General features: G+C 37.0%; 1 protein-coding gene across 2 annotated transcripts in view; it reads left to right on the top strand.

Annotated features, from left to right (window-relative positions):
- Window positions 1-19,082: 19,082 nt before the first annotated feature.
- LOC128982069 (AMP deaminase 2) overlaps window positions 19,083-23,932 on the top strand; it is a 158,197-nt gene continuing 153,347 nt past the window's right edge. The window contains exon 1 of one of the 2 annotated variants that reach the window (XM_054401140.1): window positions 19,083-19,337. In XM_054401140.1, the coding sequence (XP_054257115.1) occupies window positions 19,208-19,337 (130 nt within the window). In that variant the 5' untranslated portion in view covers window positions 19,083-19,207. The remainder of the gene's footprint in view (window positions 19,338-23,932) is intronic. The other variant, XM_054401257.1, reaches the window with a different exon arrangement.

Raw genomic sequence — 23,932 nt, 5'->3', positions numbered from 1 at the left:
AGTGCGCTTGAACCAATGATGCTGTACGGCTGTGAGATGTGGGGCCAACGAATGAGGGGACGAGGTGAGAAGTCTAAGTTGATGAGTCTGCAGAGAAAACTGATGTTGGGTGTGATCAAGGGCTACAGCACGATATCCCACGAAGCTGTCCGAGTGATTGCCGGGGTCATCCCGCTTGACTTGATGGTTGAAGAAAGGATTAAGAGAAGAAGGGACAAAGAAGAAGGTATCGACATCAAGGATAGCATGAGGATCTGAAGAGAAGAAACACTTGTTGACTGGCAGAGACGGTGGGAGTCTAGCACAAAAGGAAGGGAAACCTTTGCGTTCGTTCCAGATGTGAGGTTCAGAAAGAAAGTCCACTGGGAAACCGATCACTACACGACACAGTTGGTCAGCGGACACGGCAACTTCAAGGCAAAGCTGAAAAGTTTCAACCTCGTCGATGACGATCATTGCACTCATTGCGGAGAGCTGGAGACATCGCAGCACGTACTGATGGAGTGCCCATTCTATGAAGAAGAAAGAAGTGACATGAGGGAATTCCTCCAACAAAAGACATGGGATTGGGTGAAGATCAACTTCTTGAGAACCAAAGAATCTGCGCTGGAGTTTGCCAGAATGTGCCGAAGGATAGGGAAGAAAAAGCATGAATTTGAAAATGCAGGAAGACAGGCTGGAATTTGAAAAGAAAATGGTAGGAAAGAAAGATAAATTTAAGAAGATTGGAAAGAAAGAAAAAAAATCCGATGACCCTAGTACAGAGGGTACTAGGTGAGGGGAGAGGTGTTGGTTAGGCACAGAATGTGCCTGGAAGGACATGGATTGAAGCTGACAGCAGGAAGAGGAATCCGAAGATATTTCAGGAAAGCGGCCTGGTGAATAAGTCTCTGACTTAAACCAGGGGTGGTGGAGGGACCGCTGGGCTTCGGCCAAACACCTCTCTCTCTCTCTCTCTCTCTCTCTCTCTCTCTCTCTCTCTCTCTCTCTCTCTCTCTCTCTCTCTCTCTCTCTCTCTCTCTCCCTCTCTCTCTCTCTCTCTCTCTCTCTCTCTCTCTCTCTCTCTCTCTCTCTCTCTCTCTCTGTGTGTGTGGGGATATGAACAGTCTACCAAACACACCCGGGGTCTGATTTTGATGAGATTTGGTATGTGGGTACCAATCCATGGTATTTCCAGGCGTTTTTCATATATAATTTATTTTTTTATTTATATGCTACTTTTCCTCCCAAAAAACATACAATATCGGAAAATCTGATTTAAAAAATGGCCTGAACGATTTTGATTTGAAATTAGTATATTATAGTCCTTTTAACCCTAAACAAAAGTGTAAATCCCCATTGCTATACTAGTTATGGTTCAAAAGTTATTGCAACCTTTTACTTTCTCCCCCTATACCATAGTATATGGAGAAAGTATTGTTTTCGTCAAAATTTTCGAGTTTGAGTTTTGAGTGGATATATTCGTTTTGGGTCCCCCTGGACCCAAAAAAGTGGTTTTCGAAGTGATGTCTGTGTGTGTGTGTGTGTGTGTGTGTGTGTGTGTGTGTGTGTGTGTGTGTGTGCGTGTGTCTGTGTGTGTGTCTTTGTGTCTGGATGTGTACAGAGCTAGAGACTACATCTGTGGTCCGATTTCGATGAAATTTGGTATGTAGGTTCTAATCCATGGTATCTCCAGGCTTTTTTTCATTTTTTTGAAATTTTTATTTTTAATGGGGATTTTCCCATAAAAACCCATATAAAACCGGAAAAATCGGATTTTCTCAAAAATGGCCCGAACGATTTTGATAAAAATTTAGTATGTTGTAGCCCTTTAAATTCTGAATAAAATGGTACAAACCCCATATCTGCAAAAATTACGGTTCAAAAGTTATGGTCAAATATGTTATTTTCCCATAAAAACCCCATAAAAAACAAAAAATAGATTTTAGAAATAAATCCTGTTTTGATTTAACATAGTATGTTATAGTCCTTACAGTTTTGATAGTTTTTTTTTTAGATTTTACCATAGATAAAACATACTCCCTTAGTAGATTTTCCATCCTAATGGAACAGCTGGAGACAATTTTATTGTTAGTTCTGTACGGTTTATGTAGAGGTCGTGTTTTGTTTACAATTTGTTTCCCGTTAATACAGTCATTTAAAACCTCGTTTAACCAAATAATACGATCTAATCATAAACAATAAATTGTCCCCTAGTTATTTAACCAAACATTAAAGCACAAATCAAGAAATTAACCCTAAAATAATAGAAACAAAATTTCGTCGACACTTGCGCCCAGTGTGGCGTACATGAACTAGACATGAAAAACGAGCTTCAAAATTTACAATTGGATGAGAAGTCTACATTTTACCCATAAAATACCAGTTACTCCCACCACAATAAGGGGTTTTGACAATCTGATTGGAGCAAGTATGTGTCAGATTGCTTATACTCTTAATTTTATGATTGTTTCAGTTAAACCGATCGGGCTAATCTGCAGTGCGAGTCAGGTGGGTGGACTTCTGGACCGGTTGTTTTCACCACCTAGGTCAACCATTGCACAACAAGGGCCTTGGTTTGTAATTCAGTAATATGATAGTAATAAACCCTCGTCATCTGTGAAAAAAATAAAAATGTCTTTTTGCATTGATTGGTGCTAGCAATAAATAACTTATTCAAATGTTTATTTTTTAAGTAAGAATAAACATGAGTTATTATGCAATACGGTCTCTAAAATACCGAATTAATGAGCTAACTTGATGAAACTGCAGGAGGCATTGTCCTTGCTTCCCAATTGGATGATGACGCAGAAGAAAATGCCTATCATGCGGGAGCGTGTGAAGTTGCTGCCACGACAAGGAGAGACAGTGAAAACCTTCCTAAGAAATAATAAATTGGGGGAAGGTGGCGGCTTTTCATGGTGGCATGTTGTTGAGGTCAAATGCGGGACGTCCCGGAAGGCCCTTTCACACTAGCTGTCCGGATACGGGCGTTTCCAGGCTGAAAATTTGTGATTTTTTGGGTATATTTGATTGAGATGAATAAAAGAAAGGTTGCTGTGCTACTTGTTGTCCGAAAATAAAGTACAGTGCTACCGTGCTAAATAAGACATTTGGACTTAAGTCGTGTAAAAAGTTTCATTGTATTTTTAAAAGTTATGGTGACAGCTGCGGGGTAACGAAAGGAAGGTCTTACTTTCAATTGTTAATGTACCGCTCGCCATGCTTCCTTTACTACAGCCTAAATAGAATAATAGAAAAGAATACTTTTTCGTAGGTGGCACAATAACATACAGATCTGGGACGTTTATTATTTCTTTTATGAATCCATATGAGAAATAGTGCAGTAGAAATAGGGTTTGAGGTGGAACTAATTGCAACAGAAATTATTCCAGTTAGAAATGGTAGGTAATACACTTATAAAAAACATACTAAAAATATACATTTGTACTGTTACGCAAAATACGGTTTTTTGGTCGCCATTTAAAAAAAGTGTAAAATTTTAAATTATTATTAAAAAATCTGGTTTGGTATCAAATTATAGAACATTTCATGCTGGAAAAGAATATAATGGTTGAATTTAAAATATACTGTTAACAGTGATGCACTATGGGCGAAAAAAGGTGCGTTTAAAAACGTGGCATTTGAAAAGTTTTTTTATTTATAAGTTATTTTATACTTTTAAAATTTGTTTTGTTTTCATTTTTGACCCTTAAAACGTAAAATTTCCCAATTTCTCTCTAGACCTTTTTAAAGAGCTTAAAAAACAAATAGTTAAGTATATCAAAGGGGTTTTGTACGATTATTGGTAACGGGGAAAATTCAACAAATTGGAAATTCAAAATCCCCATGTTATTCTTATGGAGAACTAGCTGGCCCGACAGACGTCGTCCTGTCCTAATGTGGTTTTATTTCAAATGCTCGTTCATTTTCAAGATGAGCTCGTTTGCATGGCTCAATCACAATTAATATTTTACTAAAAACACATTTAATTGGTTCCTTGTAGCAGCAAACCTTGGTACTCGTTTCGTTAAACCTAATGTTATTTATTTAATAGACTAGCAACAGAAGCCCATTGTGGTTAAATTAATGCAACGGTCTCTAGTAAAATAATGGTTATGAAGTCCATACACCACTTTACTCACTAACATTTGGTACATATTAAGCTCATAACATAAGAATCACACACTTAACATAAGAAACACACTTTAAACACAAATGCAAATTGTTAACAACAATATTTAATCAAAGAAAATTTAATTAAATAACAATATAACAATAAGCTGTTAAATTATCAACTCATTTTTCGTATGGTTAGATTATGCATACTGGTTAATCAATTATTGCCATCTATACAAATAATTGGTTTTTCTTTTCCGAGTCGGGTTAGCTCTTCTACCAGACCGATTTTCATAATTTTTGCCTTAAGCCGGGTTTACACTATGTAGCTAAACCTGCTACATTGCAGATTTGTGTAACATCTAGCAATGTTATATAACATTTGCTAGAAGTAGAAAAAGTAACTTTACAAAAGTGCTATATAACACTGCTATATGTAGCAGATCCTGCTATATATAGCTAAAATTGTGCTATCCATCGGGAGTCGGTAAATATCAAAAGAAATACGTGCTACATCTAAGTCGCCAAGTGTGGCCCTAGCCTAACATTGCCATGTAGCAATGATATACATATATTTTTCGTCTAGCATCTGCTATATGTAGCACTGAACGGTTTTGTTCAGCGATCTTTGTTTACAATGGAAGGACTGGAAACGGAAAGTGGCAATGCCTAGGATCGGGATGATATTATCGGGGCTATTGATATTATAAACTTAATTGAACTGTTCCGTGGACAACCGGCGTTGTGATCATAGGCCTACGTAAAACGTTTTTGAAGTTACCGTCGCCTTATTTAGCGTTTTAATTATGGATTGTCAGGGTATTCATCATCATTAAAGTCCCGAAATAAATCTGCTACACTGTACTTATTTCTCGAAGCAAGAAGCGGTCAAACCTAAAACTTGATAAAATCTTCGCTCCTGTCTGTCTCTCTCTCTGACTTCCAAGATCACCACGATAGCTGCCAAGAACCATGTCTCTTCAGCGCACATTTCGATACGGAATGCGAATGAGGTTGTGCTACATATAACATATAGCACGAGCACCAGAATCACTAAAATTGTTTGAAAATTTTTCATACAGCAAAAGTTATAAAGCAATGTTATATAGCAAAAGTTATATAGCAGGTTTTGCTACATAGTGTAAATTCGGCTTTAAACTAAAGCTATAGACGCACCAGCACAAGCTATTAAGCATCAGCACTCATTTTGACGTATATTTTGAGCTATGCACAAACTGCCTCCCTGTACATTACTTACGGGAGTTAAATTTGTTTTTTAGAGTTCGTTTGGCTCTTCTACCGGACCGATTTTCATAATTTTGGTCTCAAAGCTATGCAAGCACATATTTGTCATCATTAATCTATCAAATGTATAACCCTACGAAAACAATTAAATTGGATTTTTTCAATTTTTACTTCAATTAAAAATGCATTCCAGTAGTTACATTATCTAACAAAAAACCACTAAGTGGTAATACTTTCCCCGCCAAGTCAGCAATCCAAAAAAGATAATAAATCATTGTTTTTTTCCGCCAAGAAAAACAATGTAATGTATGGCTTGTTAAATACTTCAAAACATCAATGGCATCTTTGCAATGGCAAAAGTTTACTGTTAATTTATTTTCTGTAGTAAAATTACATCATTTTGTTGGTTTCTACTTTTATTTTTTATTTTTAAAATCACCAAGTTTGGCACCTTGGCGGCAGACTTTTGCTTGGTTTTTTCATTAAAGTTACGTTTGAGGATAATTTCATAAATCAACTTCTCTAATTAATTAGTCCAACTAACTAAGTATAATAATTTCGAGGTAATCAGTAAATATAAAACCATCATTATTATGATTTTATGAAATGTGGCTCAAATAAGGTCTTTTTTTAAAAATAAGCTATCACCTAGCAATGTACTAATGGGAGAGATACTTGCTCAATGAAACTAATTTTATGGTATTTTTTAAAGTGATCGAGCAAAAGTCTGCCGCCAAGTTGCCAAACTTGGTGATTTTAAAAATAAAAAATAAAAGTAGAAACCAACAAAATGATGTAATTTTACTACAGAAAATAAATTAACAGTAAACTTTTGCCATTGCAAAGATGCCATTGATGTTTTGAAGTATTTAACAAGCCATACATTACATTGTTTTTCTTGGCGGAAAAAAACAATGATTTATTATCTTTTTTGGATTGCTGACTTGGCGGGGAAAGTATTACCACTTAGTGGTTTTTTGTTAGATTTTATTTATTTTTGTAGAAAATTAACAGTTAAAATAAAAATTCTATTTTCTTTGAAAAAAAAATTAAAATAAATTTTATTAGTAACAAAGTAATAACTGCTGCCTCTACTGTTCTGTTAATAACAGCATGTACAGATTCTTTGAACCAATGGGCCATCTTTGGTTTGATATTTGTTCATCATTGGCTGTTGTCCAACCTGAAGCTGTCTTCATGGTACAAGTGTAATGGCCTCGTGATATTGTATCTCCGTGATGAAAGATTGCTGCTGTAGGTCTGTATGTTTTAGTACCTATAGTCACTTGAGCACTTGGGACTCCTGCTATGTTTGTTGTGGTAATCTTTTGTAAGTTGTTGTTGAATATTAAAAACTGTAAGAGAACACAGCGGTTTGACTTCGTGACGTGTACTTTGCCCAGGCTCGATCCTCGTTGGCCGCATTCAGCATTACTGCACACATAATCCAACAAGGGCTCCCAGTGGTCGTTCATCGTAAGGCTTAACAGATTTCGTAGTGTTACTTTACCAGCCACCACGGGGATTCTGATTATATTGCCTGTCTCCTCTTGCCCTGTGAATGTGTAATGACAGTGCTGGCATTTTGTGGTTTTCACCGTGCTGTATGTTGTGGCTTCTATAATGCCCTTGTTGGTCTCCAATAAGTCCAGCAAGAACAAAGCACAGTCTTGCTGCTCTGTCAGGGTATATGTATTGTTGTTAGGGAGGTTTCTTAAAATCACTGTATCTAAAACAACCTCCGAGGGAGACACTTCGTAATCATGAAGATGTTGTTTTAACTGAGGACAAATTAGTTCCGAGTTCTTTATTATCTCTCTGATGTACGGAACAGAATACAGCATCTGAACTGCAACATTCGCATAACATGACACACGATCATTGTTCTTAAACCCTCTTAATGCTAAAGTTGACTGAACTCTCGATCTTCCGGTAGTCTTTGCAGAGGGTACTGGTTTTGTACTCTCATCCTGCACTTTTTCGACATTTTTGGTCTGGCACCACTTCCTGTCTCTCACATAAGGAGCCGAAGAGGAGTCACAACTTGTGTTGTAAAGTGGAAGATCAGATTTGTACTTCTGCCTTAGTCTGTTGTATTCGAGAATGGCGGATTTCTGAGGCTTCACATCTCTTGGGTTAAAGTTAATAAGATGAAGCCCTTCTAATGAAGTCACTCGTGACAAGGCAACATATGATTGGCCACATGTAAATATGGACTCCCCAATATCAATTATTACGCTATTTAAGCTGAGGCCCTGGCATTTGTGAATTGTAACCGCGTAGGACATTGATATCGGGAATTGCTCTCGATACACAAATGCGTTATCCATCACTTGAAACTTGACGTTTACTCGCTGTAGGTGATGGGTAATGCCACAATCAAAGTTAATTGTCACTGAGTCTACATCATCAGAATTGTCTGTATTAAACCTCAACCCCGTTACTGTTCCTATGGCGGAGTTAACTAGCCCCACAGTGACATCAATGTTTCTGCGCAACATAACTTTAGCACCAACCTTAATAGGAATAATTTTCTCCATACCAGCCGTTCTGCTGCAGTCAGAGTTGTAAGATGACAGTATCTTTTTAACTTTGTTTTGTTGACGAGGTAGACAGTCAACTGAGTCTTTTGCAACCAAGTTAACGACAGGACCGCTTATTCTATTGACCATTTCATCATTTATTATGGAGCATTGGTAACCAGTTGAACAAAGGCACTCAGAATTGTTGGGTAAAGCAGACAAGTAATCTCCTAGTAGAGAAAGGTTTTCCGAAGCAGTTTTTCCATTAAGATGTATTTTCTTGCTTTCAATTAGACGGATGTCCTCAACGGTCATATTGCCTACTCTGACTTTGCTTAACACATCAGCAAACTTAGAATCTTGAGCTTGTCGCATGTTTGTAGTAAGTTCATCATAAGAGAACTGTTCAGACCAGATGTTAACACAAGACAGAGAGCCAACAAAAGAACTAAGTTTGCCACTGTCAAGTTCAATGAATGGGGAGTCTTCATGTACTGGTGGAAGTTGCAAAAGGTCTCCAAAGAGCAGTATATGTTTTTTACCAAACCAGCCGTTACTTTGGTCTGAGGTGTTGAATATTTCACACAATCTGAGATTTATGTACATCAATGTTAGATTAGAGACCATGGACACTTCGTCTATTATGAAGAGCACCACATCTTTCAGGTTGGATCTCAACATTTTTAAAACATCATCAGTAAGAGCTTTGTACTTTGGAGTTTTTCCATGCTCAACTGGCAGCTGAAACACTTTGTAGATCGTAGAACCATTGATGTTGTAAGCACTTAGTCCTGTGGGAGCTGATATTGATGTGGAGGCTTGAAGACATTTTTTAGTCCAAGAGCTGATAGTTTTGATGAGAAAACTCTTACCAGTACCTCCCACACCACTTACAAAATGTCTCAGATATTTATCTGTCCCATCAGAGTTTGCAACAGCTCGTTTGACATAATCAAACACTCTCTTTTGGTCATCGTTGAGTTTTTGGTATTTTGTCTCAAACGGCTCGTCATTGGGAGCCCAATTGCTGTCCCTGGCAGGCTGGGATGCGGGTACAGGTTCATTAAAGGGCTGAAAGGCTATATTGGATGGATCAGCAACCTCTCCTTCTTCTGCATTGATCTCTTCAACTCGGTTTTGAATTTTGTCTCTTGCATTCTCCGATGCCGCAATTATGTCTTTTAAACGTTTGTCATATTTGAAGGCTTGAGTGAGAAGTGTCTGCTTGGCCATAAAAGCATCTGTGTATGTTTCATGAGACTCTTTCAGCTCATCAGTTGATCTCCAACAAAGAAACATAAGAAGTAATGCATGGTAGTATTTTTCAGGATCCTGAGTGGGGCTGTACTTATAGTGATTCAGTAAGCATGGTCTGACTCTTTTAGTGAGGAATTTGCCTGAATTCAACTTATGCACTTCACGGTCGCCTTTAGGTGGTTGAGCAGCTATATCGTACCATCTCACAAAGTCGTATAAGTTCATATCTTCAAGTTCATCTGGTCTAGTTGGGTAGTGGTCGTCAACCCACGACTCGTAGAATATGTTCGTCGAACTTGGGTCCATATTTCGTATCTTGTCGATTTTTTGTAGTCTTTTGCGTCTGGTCATGCCTACATCTAACCATCTTATTGTTGTCTCCGGGTCCGTGCCGTACAATGGAATGCCCAACAGTGTGTCACTGGCTTCTAAAGAACCACACTCACGGTTGTTTAAAGCTCTAAGGCCAACGTTAAACAGTCTACTAGCTAATGATTTTGTAGAATTAATCTCTGTAAAAACTTGTCCAGCATGACTTTGTTCACTTTTGGTAGTGTACTTTGTGACATACCAATGTAGGATAGAAGTGCTTTCACCTACATACTGGATGTCCACGTTTCCATTCCAAGCTAGCAACACGGCCGGGTTGTAGTCATTGACAAAGCTTTCTCTTGGTGTTCTGGGTAGGTCATAAAGACGTGACTTAGACTTGAGAGCTTTTCTGCCAGCTACAGACTCGACAACGTCACGCAGAACAAGATTCCCTGTGATAGGCCGGGGAAACCCGAAACGACAAGCCTTACGAAACCCGGTTTTGGTTTTCTTTGTCCGCATACAGTACGAGTTGTGGTGATGCATTTGGTAACTTGTAACTCTGTTGTTGAGAGTAGGGGAAACGGATGCATTTGGAACCTTGCAAGTAATGTACTTAAGGATAAAGTCGGCTACTTCTGCGTTGCTGGACGTCCCCATTACAGGAGCATTTTCAACCCACAGAAGAAGATGGAAATGTTGGAGACCTCTGCTTTGGTATTCTCGCCTGTAGAAGTAGTGACTTACTTTTCCTAAAGGAGCAGCATCAGAGACAATAAAATCCAACATTGCCTTGAACTTTATATGGATAAACCTTGACGCACTGATAGGATCCATAGCCACAAGTTCACTAGTTTGTTTTTTTTCTGCGCCTGGAACACTCCGGTTTACTTCCCTAATGAACAATGCCATGTCATCCCAGTTCCAATCGCTTGGGCTTATGGTTAAAAACCATGTAGCTGGTCCATAATGCTGGGCCATGCAATTGACATCATTTCTAGGCTGTATCCAGTACTGGCTAGTGTTCCTGAGTTTGGAGAATACTGAAGTCAGGTTCCCCTCTAATTCTCCCGATGCAAGGTTGTTCAAACAGTCTCTAGCACTAAGAGAGCCACTGAATCCAGTGACGTTGAGCTTGTGAAATACTCCTTGTCTTAACTGCCGAAGGTTTGCATCGTGCAGCAAATAAAAAAGGTACTGCTGATTCAGTCTGAACTGAGAATGCTTTGAAAGCAACCGACATTTGATAAATTCAGCAGAATTGAGTTTGGTTTCTCTGGAATGAAACTGGCCAAATTTACCTTCGGGATACAAATCAGGGAAACAAAGCACGTCAATCTCTTTGTTTTCATGACTAATCGGAGGTTCATTCACTTTCAGCATCTTATAGAGCTCGGTGTCATCACTATAAGATTTTGACTCATGAAGAGCGTGGATTGTATAGTGAGACTCTTCTGAATCCCATTCCTCGTGAGTTACCTGAGTTAATATAGCACGTCTATGTAGTATTTCCTGAGGTGGCAGTTCGTTTTGATGGGTAGATTGAAACAAATTTGTGTCATCATTAAGGTTGAAGAGTCCTTCTGGATCTGTAGGTAGTACGATGCTACCATAATGAGCGTTGTTTTTCTTTAAGAAAATTAAGGCTGCGTGTACCTTATCCACACTAACCAACATTTGCCAAACTTTCTTTGCTTTGGTCGGTACCCCTCTGACCAAAACGTACAGCTCGTGGTTTGGATTCAGAGGGTCACTTGGTTTGGGCAATTTTTGCAGGGTTTCTTGAAGGGGTAGTGGCAAATGAAAACTTCTTCCAACGACTTTAGAAATTTGTTGCTGAGCTCGACTTGTTCTTTTCCCAACTGTGTTCATTTTTGTAACAACCTGAAATGCTTTGGCTCTCTGAATTAAAACTTTTTCATAACTGTTAAGGCAAGTTAGCTCTTTCGGCTGCGCACAAACATAGAGATCGTTAAGAATGCAAGTAGGAGGCATCTGACCTTTCCTTAGTTTTTCGAGGCAGCCCCGACAAATCCATCCTGTTTTGCACTCTTCTTTCTTTATGTCTTTTATTCTTTTCCATATGTGTCCTACAATTTGATTTTTTAGGTTTTTCAAAAGGCTTACTTGCTGCTTACTAAACAACTTATCGCATGAGACACAGGGAAACACTGGCGTTTCAGAAGAACGCTTCTCCAATGCCTCAAATGCTTTTTGATATTTTTCGAACAACTGAGACTCAGATTCAGGGACCTTGCTTTCACTTGTGTCATCTGTAAGAAAGGCTTTTGTTTGCTCTTTAAATTCCCTTTCTATCGAAAACAACACGTTCACCTGCACGTTAAGAATATTTTTAATTAGCATAATCTTCTTAGTTATTTTCAACAGTCGGTAAATTTTGGAGACAAGACTACGAATTGCAGGAAAGTGAGGATAGATTGTTCTCAGAAAAGGAAGTTTCGAAACACATGCTCCTGAGTAACAGTCCAAAGAGTGAGGATGAACACCTACACGAGATGATACACCACTTTGACATGAGTGCTCTCCCATGCTGACAATAAGCTTAGAACCTTTAGTGAGAGAGCTTGAAACTATTTCATTGTAAAGAGATTTAAGTTGCTCTAAGTGGTCAGGCGCAATGAAGCATATATCTGAGTTGCATTTCCACTTTTTCTTTGGTGAACTATGAGCTGTGCTGGGCTCGTTACCAACAGTTATTTGTTTACCAGGAAACACTCTATACGTAAACTCCCACAAATAAGGCTCCGACGTGGAAACATGAAGACTGTGCCCACACAACGCCTCAACATTGTCTTCAAACGTGCTTGTTGCAGATAGCTTAGCAAGAGACTCTTTAGCACGATTTTGCAGGCTAACAAATAGCTTAAGGAAATTGTTTTTGTAATTTTTATAAGCATGCAACACCCATTTCAAGAGCTCTTTAGCCCTTAGCAACCTTTTAGTATAACCTTGCTCAAGTATTTTCTTTGCTATAAGTCTGGCTATTTTCTCACAATTTATTTTCCCCAAGAAAATATGTGAAGCTGCAACAGTTTTTTTAATTTTCCTTTTTGCATTTTGTAATGATTTTCTTTTCCCATCAGATCTATTTCTAAAAAAAAAGCGTCTGCTTTGATAGGCTGCACACTTTCGCACCCTTTCGTGAAAAACCTTAAGTTTATATCGCAAGCGAAAGTGGCCAGGGTGTTTTGCACAAAGTACTTTGTAACGTCTCCTGCGATTAGATTGTTTCATTTCTTGTTTTGCACCGTAGTTTAAACGTTGTTTAGCTTTATAATATTCTGGATCAGTAGAGTATTTCTGACGCACTCTAGCCTTGTGTGGCTCAGGATCAGTAGAATACTGCTGACGCTTCCTAGTCTTGTGTGGCTCAGGATCAGTAGAATACTGCTGACGCTTCCTAGCCTTGTGTGGCTCAGGATCAGTAGAATACTGCTGACGCACTCTAGTCTTGTGTGGCTCAGGATCAGTAGAATACTGCTGACGCTTCCTAGCCTTGTGTGGCTCAGGATTAGCAGAATATTGCTGCCGCAACCTAGCTCTGTGAGGTTCAGGATTAGCACTGTACTGCACACTTTTTCTTAACCTCTCAGTTTCAATATTAGCTAGATAACGTTTTCTGGCTTTGGATTTTTCTCCTTTAACATGTTCAAGGTACCAAGCTTTAGAAGTAGAACTCTTATTAGTGGATTGTATGCTAGCTTCTTCTGTTTTTCTTTTTTTTATAGCAGGGGCGTTTTCTAAATACCATTCTTGTTTTCTTTTTCTTGCCAGTCTTTCTTTAGAAGGCATACTGATGTTAGATTAGAAAGAAAGTAAATGCAATTAAAACATGGACGTGGTATCTTACCAAATGATCCTAAGAAATGTTCTCAATCATCTCAATGTTCTTGAACTAGATCTCTTCACTAAACATAAACAATGCTGCTCTTTTTGTAAAAATAAACAAGACATCAAATTTTTTTTATTTACAGCTGGTAATTAAAAATGGTTATAAATAGTTTGGGTGAAATATATAGACCACGGCACAACTACATCTCATTTCATTTCAATAATATTGTTTGTGTAGAACTAAATTCTACATTTTTTGGTCTTATCTGCTATAAACCAATTAAAAACTTTTTGACACACCTACCAAAATTACTATTTAACAAAAATTGCTACGTTGGAAGTTTTTGAAAACATGTGTTAAACGTATAGTCAACAGGGTGGTTGTTTCTATTTATGATTTTGTCAAGAATATGTTTATTTTAAACTAAACACACACTTTGAAACTGTATAATCTAGTCATCATCCATTAATATAGGTTCTGTGTCTGGGGCTGTAAATTCAGCAATGTTCATCTTGAACAACATAAAATGCGTTGGTGTTACATAAGTGTTCTGATAATTAAACCCGTATATCTAAAGACTAGTGTAAATTGAGCCCTTATTATAGAAGTAAAAATGTAATCAAACAGTTTAGGTTTGTTGGAAATAGCATAAGGCAAAACGAATATTGAAAAACTAATTAATCCTATATTTACATTTTAATTGCTGGTTTAACATACGTAAAGTGACTTTCCCGATTCTTTTATTTGTTTTAGTGTATCAAAACATAAAACAAACCTTAGTACTAGTACTAAGTTTCAAGTTACTAGGTTTCATATGTTTTGATAAGTAGTATTAAACTGTTAAAAATGACGAACTGCTGTACCAGTGTACCATCGGTACACTGCATTTTTCAATGGAAAGTATCGGGGAATATCACTGCTCTAAGTAATTTTATATAGTAAGTAGTTCAAATCATTCGGTATACCTGAAAAAATACTTTATGAAAGTTTTAAAATAATTTTTCAGCTGTTCCTATGAATTTCTCTAACATTTAAATTAATTGAGATTTAATCGCAGCTGGTCCTTCTTTTGTTTTGATTTTAATCCCATGTTATTTAAATGGGCCAAAATCGTACTTTGAGGGCTTGCCAAGGGTTTATGGTTCAACTCACCGACTTGAGACCCTCAAAAGGCACATCTACACGTTAAGGGCTTTCAAACAACATAAAGAACATTAAAATTGAGCCAGTGGTTTGGGCTGTAGGTCCGTCAACATTCAAGGAGAAGGAGAAGGAGGAGAAGGAGAACACGGAAAATTTGTGAATTTTCAAACTAGTTTTTCTTGGCTCAAACACAACAGTTTTTTAAATTCTTTTTTTTATTTTGTTGAGGATGAGTGCCCCTATCCAATAGATGAACAATTATTTTAATAGCTTTTGTTTCTTCAGAGCTATAGACGAGTGAAAAAGCCACTTTGTCACGTCAAGTATATATACACTGCAGCAGCTGTGTACCGCTGGGGGACTTGGCGGGGCGGAACGCTGCCGCGTTCCTTAATCCTTTATGTTTTTATCTAAAAATCTTCAGTGAAATACCAGATTCCATTGGAATTATTGATTATTGAGATTGGACGTACCTAAAGCACACTGCTAAATTATAAACGACCCAAATTGTTAAAAAATGGAGTTATCTATCATCGATTTATAGTTAAAAAGATCTTACTTGCAAACTCAACAGTACCTAATCTAATTGTTGACGTTGACGGGTTTCACCTAGCAAATCTTAAAAAATCAAACTTTAATAATTATTTGAAAATCTACACGAATTCCTTTCCAAAGACCCATTAGGTTATAAAATCGGTCCAGTAGAACTCTAGATTTAGTTGTAAAAAGATTTTTAAAACTGAATTACTAGATTTAATTGAAAATCAATTAAGACAAATGGAAATTTGTTGAGTCTGCAGGTTTGCTGCGGCGAGGGGTATTTTGTACTACGATCGTATTTCTAAATAGTGCTTATATCCACTATTATAACATTTTCCAGCATTAAATTTCCTATAATTTAATACCCAAAAAGTTATTTTTACGAATATTAAAATTTTGACCCTTTTTTAAGATGGCGGCCAAAAAACGTATTTAGCGCCACAGTACGGATGTATATTTTTAGTATGTTGATTAGAAGCATACTACCTACCATTCACAGCAAGAATCATTTGTGTTGCAATTAGTTCCACCTTAAGCTATATTTTCGATTATTTCTACTGCACTAAAAAAGTAATTCTGTCGTTCAAATTTTGATATATGTATATTTATATTTGTATGAGGTTTTAGCTAAAACAACACTTCATTACCTTAATATAGAATAAAATTTAAGTGGTCGTTAAACCAAATTAGTGGCTTGTAGCATAGATAAAAGAACGTAGGGACATAAGTCCTTCAGTAAAACAAATTATTGCAAAATTAAACAAACTCGGAATCAAATTGTCTGTTTGTCAGGAGAGATATCCCTGTGCACATTATTTTTTGTGTAAAAAAAGTTTTGTTGTTTGTCTTTGTTTGCTTTCGTTTATGTTATTTTCAATAAAATGATTTGAATTTTTCCAAATATTGAACCCTGCAGCAAACATAATATGATTTTTTTTTAAATACTGGTTTGATAAAGTAGCTTTGGTCTTGTGGTTAATGATGATAAAAGAAGCTTCCCTCATTCATCATTTGGAATATTTTTCATCAAATATGAGAAGACAAATATATATATGTGTGTTGAGATAATCTTAGTTCTTGGTCAAAACCGCTAAATTAGCACCCCAATCCAGTTATTAAGTCTAAGATTATGAACCTCTTGAAAGGTTTAACAAAATTAGTGTTAAGTAAAGGAATCCCATTGACAAACTTAACCCTAGATTTGTTTCATAAAAAAGATTAACAACTATAATTATTGTAAGTTTATGTGGTGGTATTTATTCTAAAGGTGAGATTTACATTACATTTTCTATCAAAATAGGTTTTACCGTTATATGGATGCTCCCTTTACAATATATAACAACATGCTAGGCTATATTATTTGAATCTTTTTTGATTGGAGCAACAGATTACAATCTGCTCCAAACAATATTGTTTTTCCGCCCATTGGAACTTGTCATAGTATAGTACTTACTTAATGAACAAATATATTGTCTGTGCCTATTCCATCTTTATTCCCAGGCTATTTTTTAAGAGTAGCCTTTGAGGCTATTCCACTTTTTATACAACATATTGATGAAATACACTTCAACAAATCTCAAATTTAAAATGTTAGTAAATTTACAAAAAAGTGTAGGATAATATTTTTTCCTACAATCACTATAAGGCATATAAATTATTAGTCTTTCAAACACTATACAACACGTTTTTAGGTTCAGCTGGCAACACAAATAGGTGCCCTAGAGAAAGTAGTACCCGGTTACAATTAATTATTATCCCTGTGACCGATTCAGTGTAACATCTGACATCAGTATCAGTCAGAATCAGACGACATTATTGACAACGACACGACTCGACAACCAACGAAAAGATAAATTTAGTGATGATAATTATTATTAAAAGCATTAAAAATAATAAAAAATAAAATATATCGCTCGTTTATATTGGCAAAAGTATTAAATAAACAGAAATAAAGCTGAGGATAATGTAAGTATAGTTTTTTAATGGATTAGAAACTCATTACTCCGGAAAGTTTTATAATGTAATACAAATTTTTATACATCAAACAATTTAATGAACTGGAGCAAAGTCGAGTCGCCCTCTTTCTTTCTGTTTCAAGTTGACAAAATTGTATGTCAGAAGCTAATACCACAGAAAACATATCTATCTATATATATAATACGTGAAGCCGTATTTTGTTAACGCAACTCCTCCCTTATTTGTGGACCAATTTCAACGTTTAAGGTGTCAAAAGAAAATTCGTCTCAATACGTAGTTTTGCAATAAGGTTTTAGAACTTTAAAATGTTTACTCTTAAGGGCGTGAGACCCTCTCAAAGGTTGGGGTTTTCCCATAACAAATACATAGAACAAATTTAAAAACAAAAACAGCTGTTTATAAAAAGAAACCCATTAGCTTTTTGGGAGTAAATATTGATGTTTTAATATTCAGTAGGTTAAGACCAAGTTAAACAGTTAATCAGTTTTATTGAAAACGGGAGGAGGAGACAATTAATAATAAGGTATCTTATGCGTATAAGGAGAGTAGAGAAAGAGAGGCCTGGTTTAATAGATACACATCCATAAAATACACATTCACTTGGTGAGATGAATAATATTTGTTCTGCTATGCAACTTACTTTGGAAGTGAAAAAATATACGAAGCACATAGTGTTGTCACGATGGTAAAATAAAGTTGCCTAATGTCAGATCAAATTAATGCATGCGAGAAATGTTTACTTCTGACACTGACAGATCTCAAAAAATTTAGTACAAACAATAATAATGCCTTGACTATGATAAGTTCAAGTAGTAAGATTATACCAAATCTTGGTGGACCTTATGTTTTTATTGTAAACCTTTGTATTAGGTACGTGCTCTACTTTAATTGAGGAAAAAACACAAATGGATGGATTGTTTATTTCTAGGTTATGTTGCCAATTCCTTGGACAAACTTATACAAAGTTTTTTTACTGAATTTTAGTAGTAATATTAGACATAAGTGAAGGAATTAGTGCTTATGTATTCAACGATCGAGTAGTTACAGTCAAGTTTAATTTTATGATTCAGGAGAGGCAAATAATATACGCTGTTCAAAAAGAGAAAATGAAAATTGCTATCCAAATCTTATAGCTACAAGAGTTATCCAACCTATTTCGACAAATGAATCCATACTTTCAAAACTTTGGGACAGGTATTAAGAGAAACCCCAAAGAACAATGTGAGGTGTCTCAGACGTATAATGAGAGTGTTCTAGCCAAACACTATATCAAATGATAATGGACAGCTTTGGGAGGCAACGGGGCAACAAAATATTAGCCTGGAAATCAGAAGACGGAAGTGGAGGTGGCTGGGTCATACACTTCGGAAGACGGATGGATCAATTGAAAAATGAAAAGAAGGCCCAAAAATGGAATCCCCAAGGGACGAGAAAGAGGGGAAGACCCTGTGACACCTGGAGAAGAACAATAATGAAGGAAGCCTTGAGTGACGAGAAGGCCTGCCCTAGGGTCAGCTGAGGGATCTGGCGCAGAACAGGGATGGATGGAGAGCTCTTCTCGATGCCCTATGCTCCCACTAAGGAGCGAAAGGAAATAAGTCAAGTTTAGAAAGTCACCAAACGGATTTAAAAATTCCAAAATTTACCGGGGGAGGACACCACCAAGCCCCCCGGCATCCCCCTCCTTAACAAGGTCATATAATCACCACTGATCCTGACTAATTAAACAGCTGATTTTAGTCAGTAACAAAGCTACAAAGATCATCTCACATTATTCTACACTTATACTTCACTCATATTTGGAATATACATCTAGGTGGCAACCCTATACAATCTCAATTGCTAATGTTAATGCTGATGATATGGTAAATTTGAACTATTCTAAATTAATTTGGTCTAAAAAAATGCGTTAAAAGTTGTTACTTTGAAATATTTTCGTAGTATATTTATATTATAGTATATATTTGTGTAGTGTGGTAGCACGGCCACCTAGTTAAAGGCGGCCGTGGTGTAGTGTGTTATGATGAATTCTATACTATTTTATACTCTATGACTTGAATACGAAATTTCTGTGGCAGCACTGGCAGCTGTTCATTTCAATGAAACGTCAAAGTCCAGATTTGTTTTTTGTTTATGTGTATGTGTGATTGCAGTGTGAGTGTACAAGTTTGGTTTGGAATAAATTCTTGTGATGTAAGAAATTTGTAAACAATCTGTTGGTAAAATTTCTCTTTTTTCATTGATAAAACAAGCAGTTATAATGGATGATCATGTGGGATTGCCGCATGACATCCATGATATTCATTCTTGTTTGAAAAGTAATTTAGAAAGTGGTGACGATGGTGAAGTTGAAGTAGAAATTAACAGCCGGTTTGTTGAACCTATAGACGGTAAGTGGATTTAATTGATTAAGTTTTATTTTCGTGAGTTTGAATTATTGTGATTTGTTACCAAAATGTGTGACAAGGAGTGTCCCATTCACCCAATCACCAGCACAGCAACCCACCATCGCATTATGTTGTTATTGATTAAAACTCTTGCATACTTCTCATTCCCATAGCCACCCTGAAACAGGGACTGACTATTTTGTTGACCAGGGTCAGCAAATTCAATACCCTGTCAATCAATGTAGCAAAATAACCACTTAGAATGTAGATATTTCCATGAAACTTGGAACGAAGGTATATCCACATGTATTCTACACGTATGTAAAATTTCGTAAAGAAAAAAATTTTTGCCTATATTATTAGCAAAAAACTGCCGTAAACAGCTAATTTTATTTTGTTGACCCGGGTCAATCGCCAAAAAAAGGTACCTAGAAGTAAACTATATACATAAAACTTGGAACCAAGGTTTATCCACTTGTATTCTATATGTAGGCTATGTAAAATTTGGTAACGATTGAAAAATATTTACCTATTTTATTATATAAAAAACCGCCATAAACAGCCTAGCTTATTTTATATTTTGTTGACCCGGGTCAACAAATTCAATACATTTAGCAAAATAACCACTTAGAATGTATATATTTACTTGAAACGGGGAATGAAGGTATGTCAACATGTATTCTACACGTATGCAAAATTTGGTAAGGATTTAAAAATATTTACCTATTTTGCTATTTAACTAATATTGTTGACCCGGGTCAACAAAATAGGGACTAAGTACCTAAGTTACTTGTTTAAGACAAGTCATTAGGCCTAACTTATGTGAAAAAACCGAGAAAAATATAACACATTTGGGAAATACATTCAACCCACAATATTTCAGTTTTATTGACTAATTCCTTAGTATTTGTTTAATTAGGCTAGGTTAGTTATCTACATTAAACATTATGTAACAGGGTTTTTATAATTCAACTATTCAAACCGCATCTTAATACCAATTACTTAGATTAGTATAAAACGGGTTCTAAAATATATAAATATCTAATCTATTAGGCTAGGGCCTATTATAAATTAAGCATAGGCCTATTAAGTAAGTTACTTTGAGTTTTGATTTTTATGGCCTAATTTTACTAACTTAGGCTAAGTCATAGTAGCCAGAATCGGTAAGTAAAATAAACTTATCGTTGAAAATTTTCTCTGAAACTTGTCTTGTACCCTCAATTAACTTAGGCCTACCTACTAACTTACGTATGGGTAAGTTAAATATGCCAGTTAGCTACAAGATTGAGTGAACTCGAGTTTCTTTTTTTGTTTAAAGAAGAACATGCTAGGCCTAAGCCCAGCCAATTTTTTTTGGCCTGTTAAAGATTATGTTTTTACAGGCTTATCTTAGGGTTTCCTAACTTACTTAGTCTATTTCAGTTCATTTCTTGGAAATTATGCAAAATAAGGTGACTAATGGAAACCTGTAGTAATAGATGAGTGAACGAAGTGAACGAATCTATGTATCGTGTATAGCGGAGTCGGAGAAAAGTTGTCCGCTGGAGTATGTGTGTGTGTGTGTTCGCACCTAAAACTCAAGAACCGTTGCACTTATAGCGTTCAAATTTTGCACAAATAGTTATGACACCAGTGTAAAGACACCATTAAAATTCTAGACGATTCCGCTCAGTAGTAATTATAAAATACTTAAAAAACATTTTTAAATTTGTCCCATAAGAATAACATTAGGAGCTACCTTCTTCTTCTTTTTATTTGTTTACGTTTTGCGACCAACAATTTTGTTGTCTACTTAAGACAGAGAGAACGACTTTTACTCTAAGCTCTTTCATTCATGGAGTAAACAGTTTGGCGTCTATGAATATATATCATTATAATTTCACAGCTTTCAGAATAATGTTATTTAAGCTAATTAAATCTCACAACTTTCATAATAATAAATTGAACTTAACAATATTAGTCGGCAGTTATATACCGTTTATGTTCAGTATTACAATTTCGCCTTTTAATTAAAAGTATATAGGTATGTATGTATTTAGAACAAAGCAGCTTTTTACATTATTCAATTTAATGTTGGCATTGAATATTAAATATTCAAAAATGTTGGTATATTTTTATACTAAAATGCTATGCGAAGGGGGGGGGGGGAACAGGTCCCCGACGTAGAGAGTAGTAAAGAAAGCAGAAAGGTGAGCAGTGAAAAGAAAGGAGTACGGAAACCCTTTATGACTGTTAAATTAACGTATCTGTATTACTTAAATGCTATGGAAAGATAGGGAAAGAGGTCTACGATGTAGGAAGTAGTGAAGGAAATAGTGAAGGAAGTAGTCTAGGCGAGCGCTGCGGAGTGTGGGGGGCCTTTATGACAGTTAGAATAATGTATCTGCAATTCTAAAAATGCTATAGGAAGGGAGAGAAACAGGTCCACGATGTAGGAAGTGGTGAAGGAAGTAGTCAAAGTGAGCAGTCCGGAGTGTGGGAAGCCTTTGTGACAATTAGAATAATGTATCTGCAATTCTAAAAATGCTATGGGAAGGGAGGGAAACAGGTTCACGACACTTAGGAAGTGGTGAAGGAAGTAGTCAAGGCGAGCATTCTGGAGTGTGGGAACCCTTTGTGGCAGTTAGATTAATGTATCTACCATAATAAAATGCTATAGGAAGGGAGGGAAACAGGTCCACGACGTAAGAAGCGGTAAAGGAAGTAGTCAAGGCGAGCAGTCCGGAGTGTAGAAACCCTTTGTGGCAGTTAGATTAATATAACTGCAATTCTAAATTCCAATAGGAAGGGAAGGAAACAGGTCCACGACGTCGGAAGCGGTGATGGAAGTAGTCAAGGCGAGCAGTCCGGAGTGTAGAAACCCTTTGTGACAGTTAGATTAATATACCTGCAATACTAAAATGCTAGCCTATAGGAAGGGAGGGAAACAGGTCCACGACGTAGGAAGTGGTAATGGAAGTAGTCGAGGCGAGCATTCTGGAGTGTAGAAACCCTTTCTGGCAGTTAGATTAGTGTAACTGCAATTCTAAAATTCTATGGGAAGGGAGGGAAACAGGTCCATGACGTAGGAAGCGGTGATGGAAGTAGTCAAGGCGAGCAGTCCGAAGTGTAGAAACCCTTTGTGACAGTTAGATTAATATACATGCAATACTAAAATGCTATAGGAAGGGAGGGAAACAGGTCCACGACGTTGGAAGTGGTAATGGAAGTAGTCGAGGTGAGCATTCTGGAGTGTAGAAACCCTTTGTGACAGTTAGATTAGTGTAACTGCAATTCGAAAATGCTATGGGAAGGGAGGGAAACAGGTCCACGACGAAGGAAGCGGTGATGGAAGTAGTCAAGGCGAGCAGTCCGGAGAGTAGAAACCCTTTGTGACAGTTAGATTAATATACCTGCAATACTAAAATGCTATCGGAAGGGAGGGAAACAGGTCCACGACGTAGGAAGTGGTGAAGGAAGTAGTCAATGTGAGCAGTCCGGAGTGTCAGAAGCCTTTGTGACAATTAGAATAATGTATCTGCAATTCTAAAAATGCTATGGGAAGGGAGGGAAACAGGTTCACAACACTTAGGAAGAAGTGAAGGAAGTAGTCAAGGCGAGCATTCCGGAGTGTGGGAACCCTTTGTGGCAGTTAGATTAATGTATCTGCCATAATGAAATGCTATAGGAAGGGAGGGAAACAGGTCCACGACGTAGGAAGCGGTAAAGGAAGTAGTCAAGGCGAGCAGTCCGGAGTGTAGAAACCCTTTGTGACAGTTAGATTAATATACCTGCAATACTAAAATGCTATAGGAAGGGAGGGAAACAGATCCACGACGTAGGAAGCGGTGAAGGATGTAGTCAAGGTGAGCAGTCCGGAGTGTGGGAACCCTTTGTTAAAGTTAAACTAATCTATTTGAAATTCTAAAATGCTGTAGGAATGGAGGGAAGTAGGTCCACGACGTAGGAAGTTAAGTGAAGGATGTAGTCAAGGTGAACAGTCCGGAGTGTGGGAACCCTTTGTGAAAGTTATTAATCTATTTGAAATTCTAAAATGCTATAGGAAGGGAGGGAAACAGGTCTACGACGTAGGAAGTGGTGAAGGAAATAGTTGAGGCGAGCATTCCGGAGTGTAGAAACCCTTTGTGATAATTAGAATAATGTACAGTATCTGCAATTCTAAAAATGCTATGGGAAGGGAGGGAAACAGGTCCACGACGTAGGAAGTGGTGAAGGGAGTAGTCGAGGCAAGGAGTCCGGAGTGTGGGAACCCTTTGTGACAGTTAGATTAATGTATCTGCAATAATAAAATGCTATGAGAAGAGAGGGAAACAGGTCCACGACGTAGGAAGTGGTAAAGGAAGTAGTCAAGGTGAACAGTCCAGAGTGTGGGAACTCTTTGTGACAGTTAGATTAACGTATCTGCAATAATACAATGCTATGAGAAGAGAGGGAAACAGGAAATACGTTACGTATATTACCAATGACTTTGGTTAATTAATGGACGAGAAGTTATGATTGTTGTTGACTGAGATTTGTTTTTTTTAAGAGATTGGTCAAGCCTCTTTTTAACCTCGCCCGTGCGTGGATCGTTTACAGCAAAGCAATTGGTGAGCCGG

This window comes from Macrosteles quadrilineatus, unplaced genomic scaffold (assembly GCF_028750875.1).
Source record: "Macrosteles quadrilineatus isolate MER2022 unplaced genomic scaffold, UCM_ALF_1.0 Scaffold_1__1_contigs__length_201487025, whole genome shotgun sequence".
Classification (NCBI taxonomy): domain Eukaryota; kingdom Metazoa; phylum Arthropoda; class Insecta; order Hemiptera; family Cicadellidae; genus Macrosteles; species Macrosteles quadrilineatus.
Note: the sequence above shows the minus strand (reverse complement) of the source record. Positions and strands in the feature narration are given on the sequence as shown.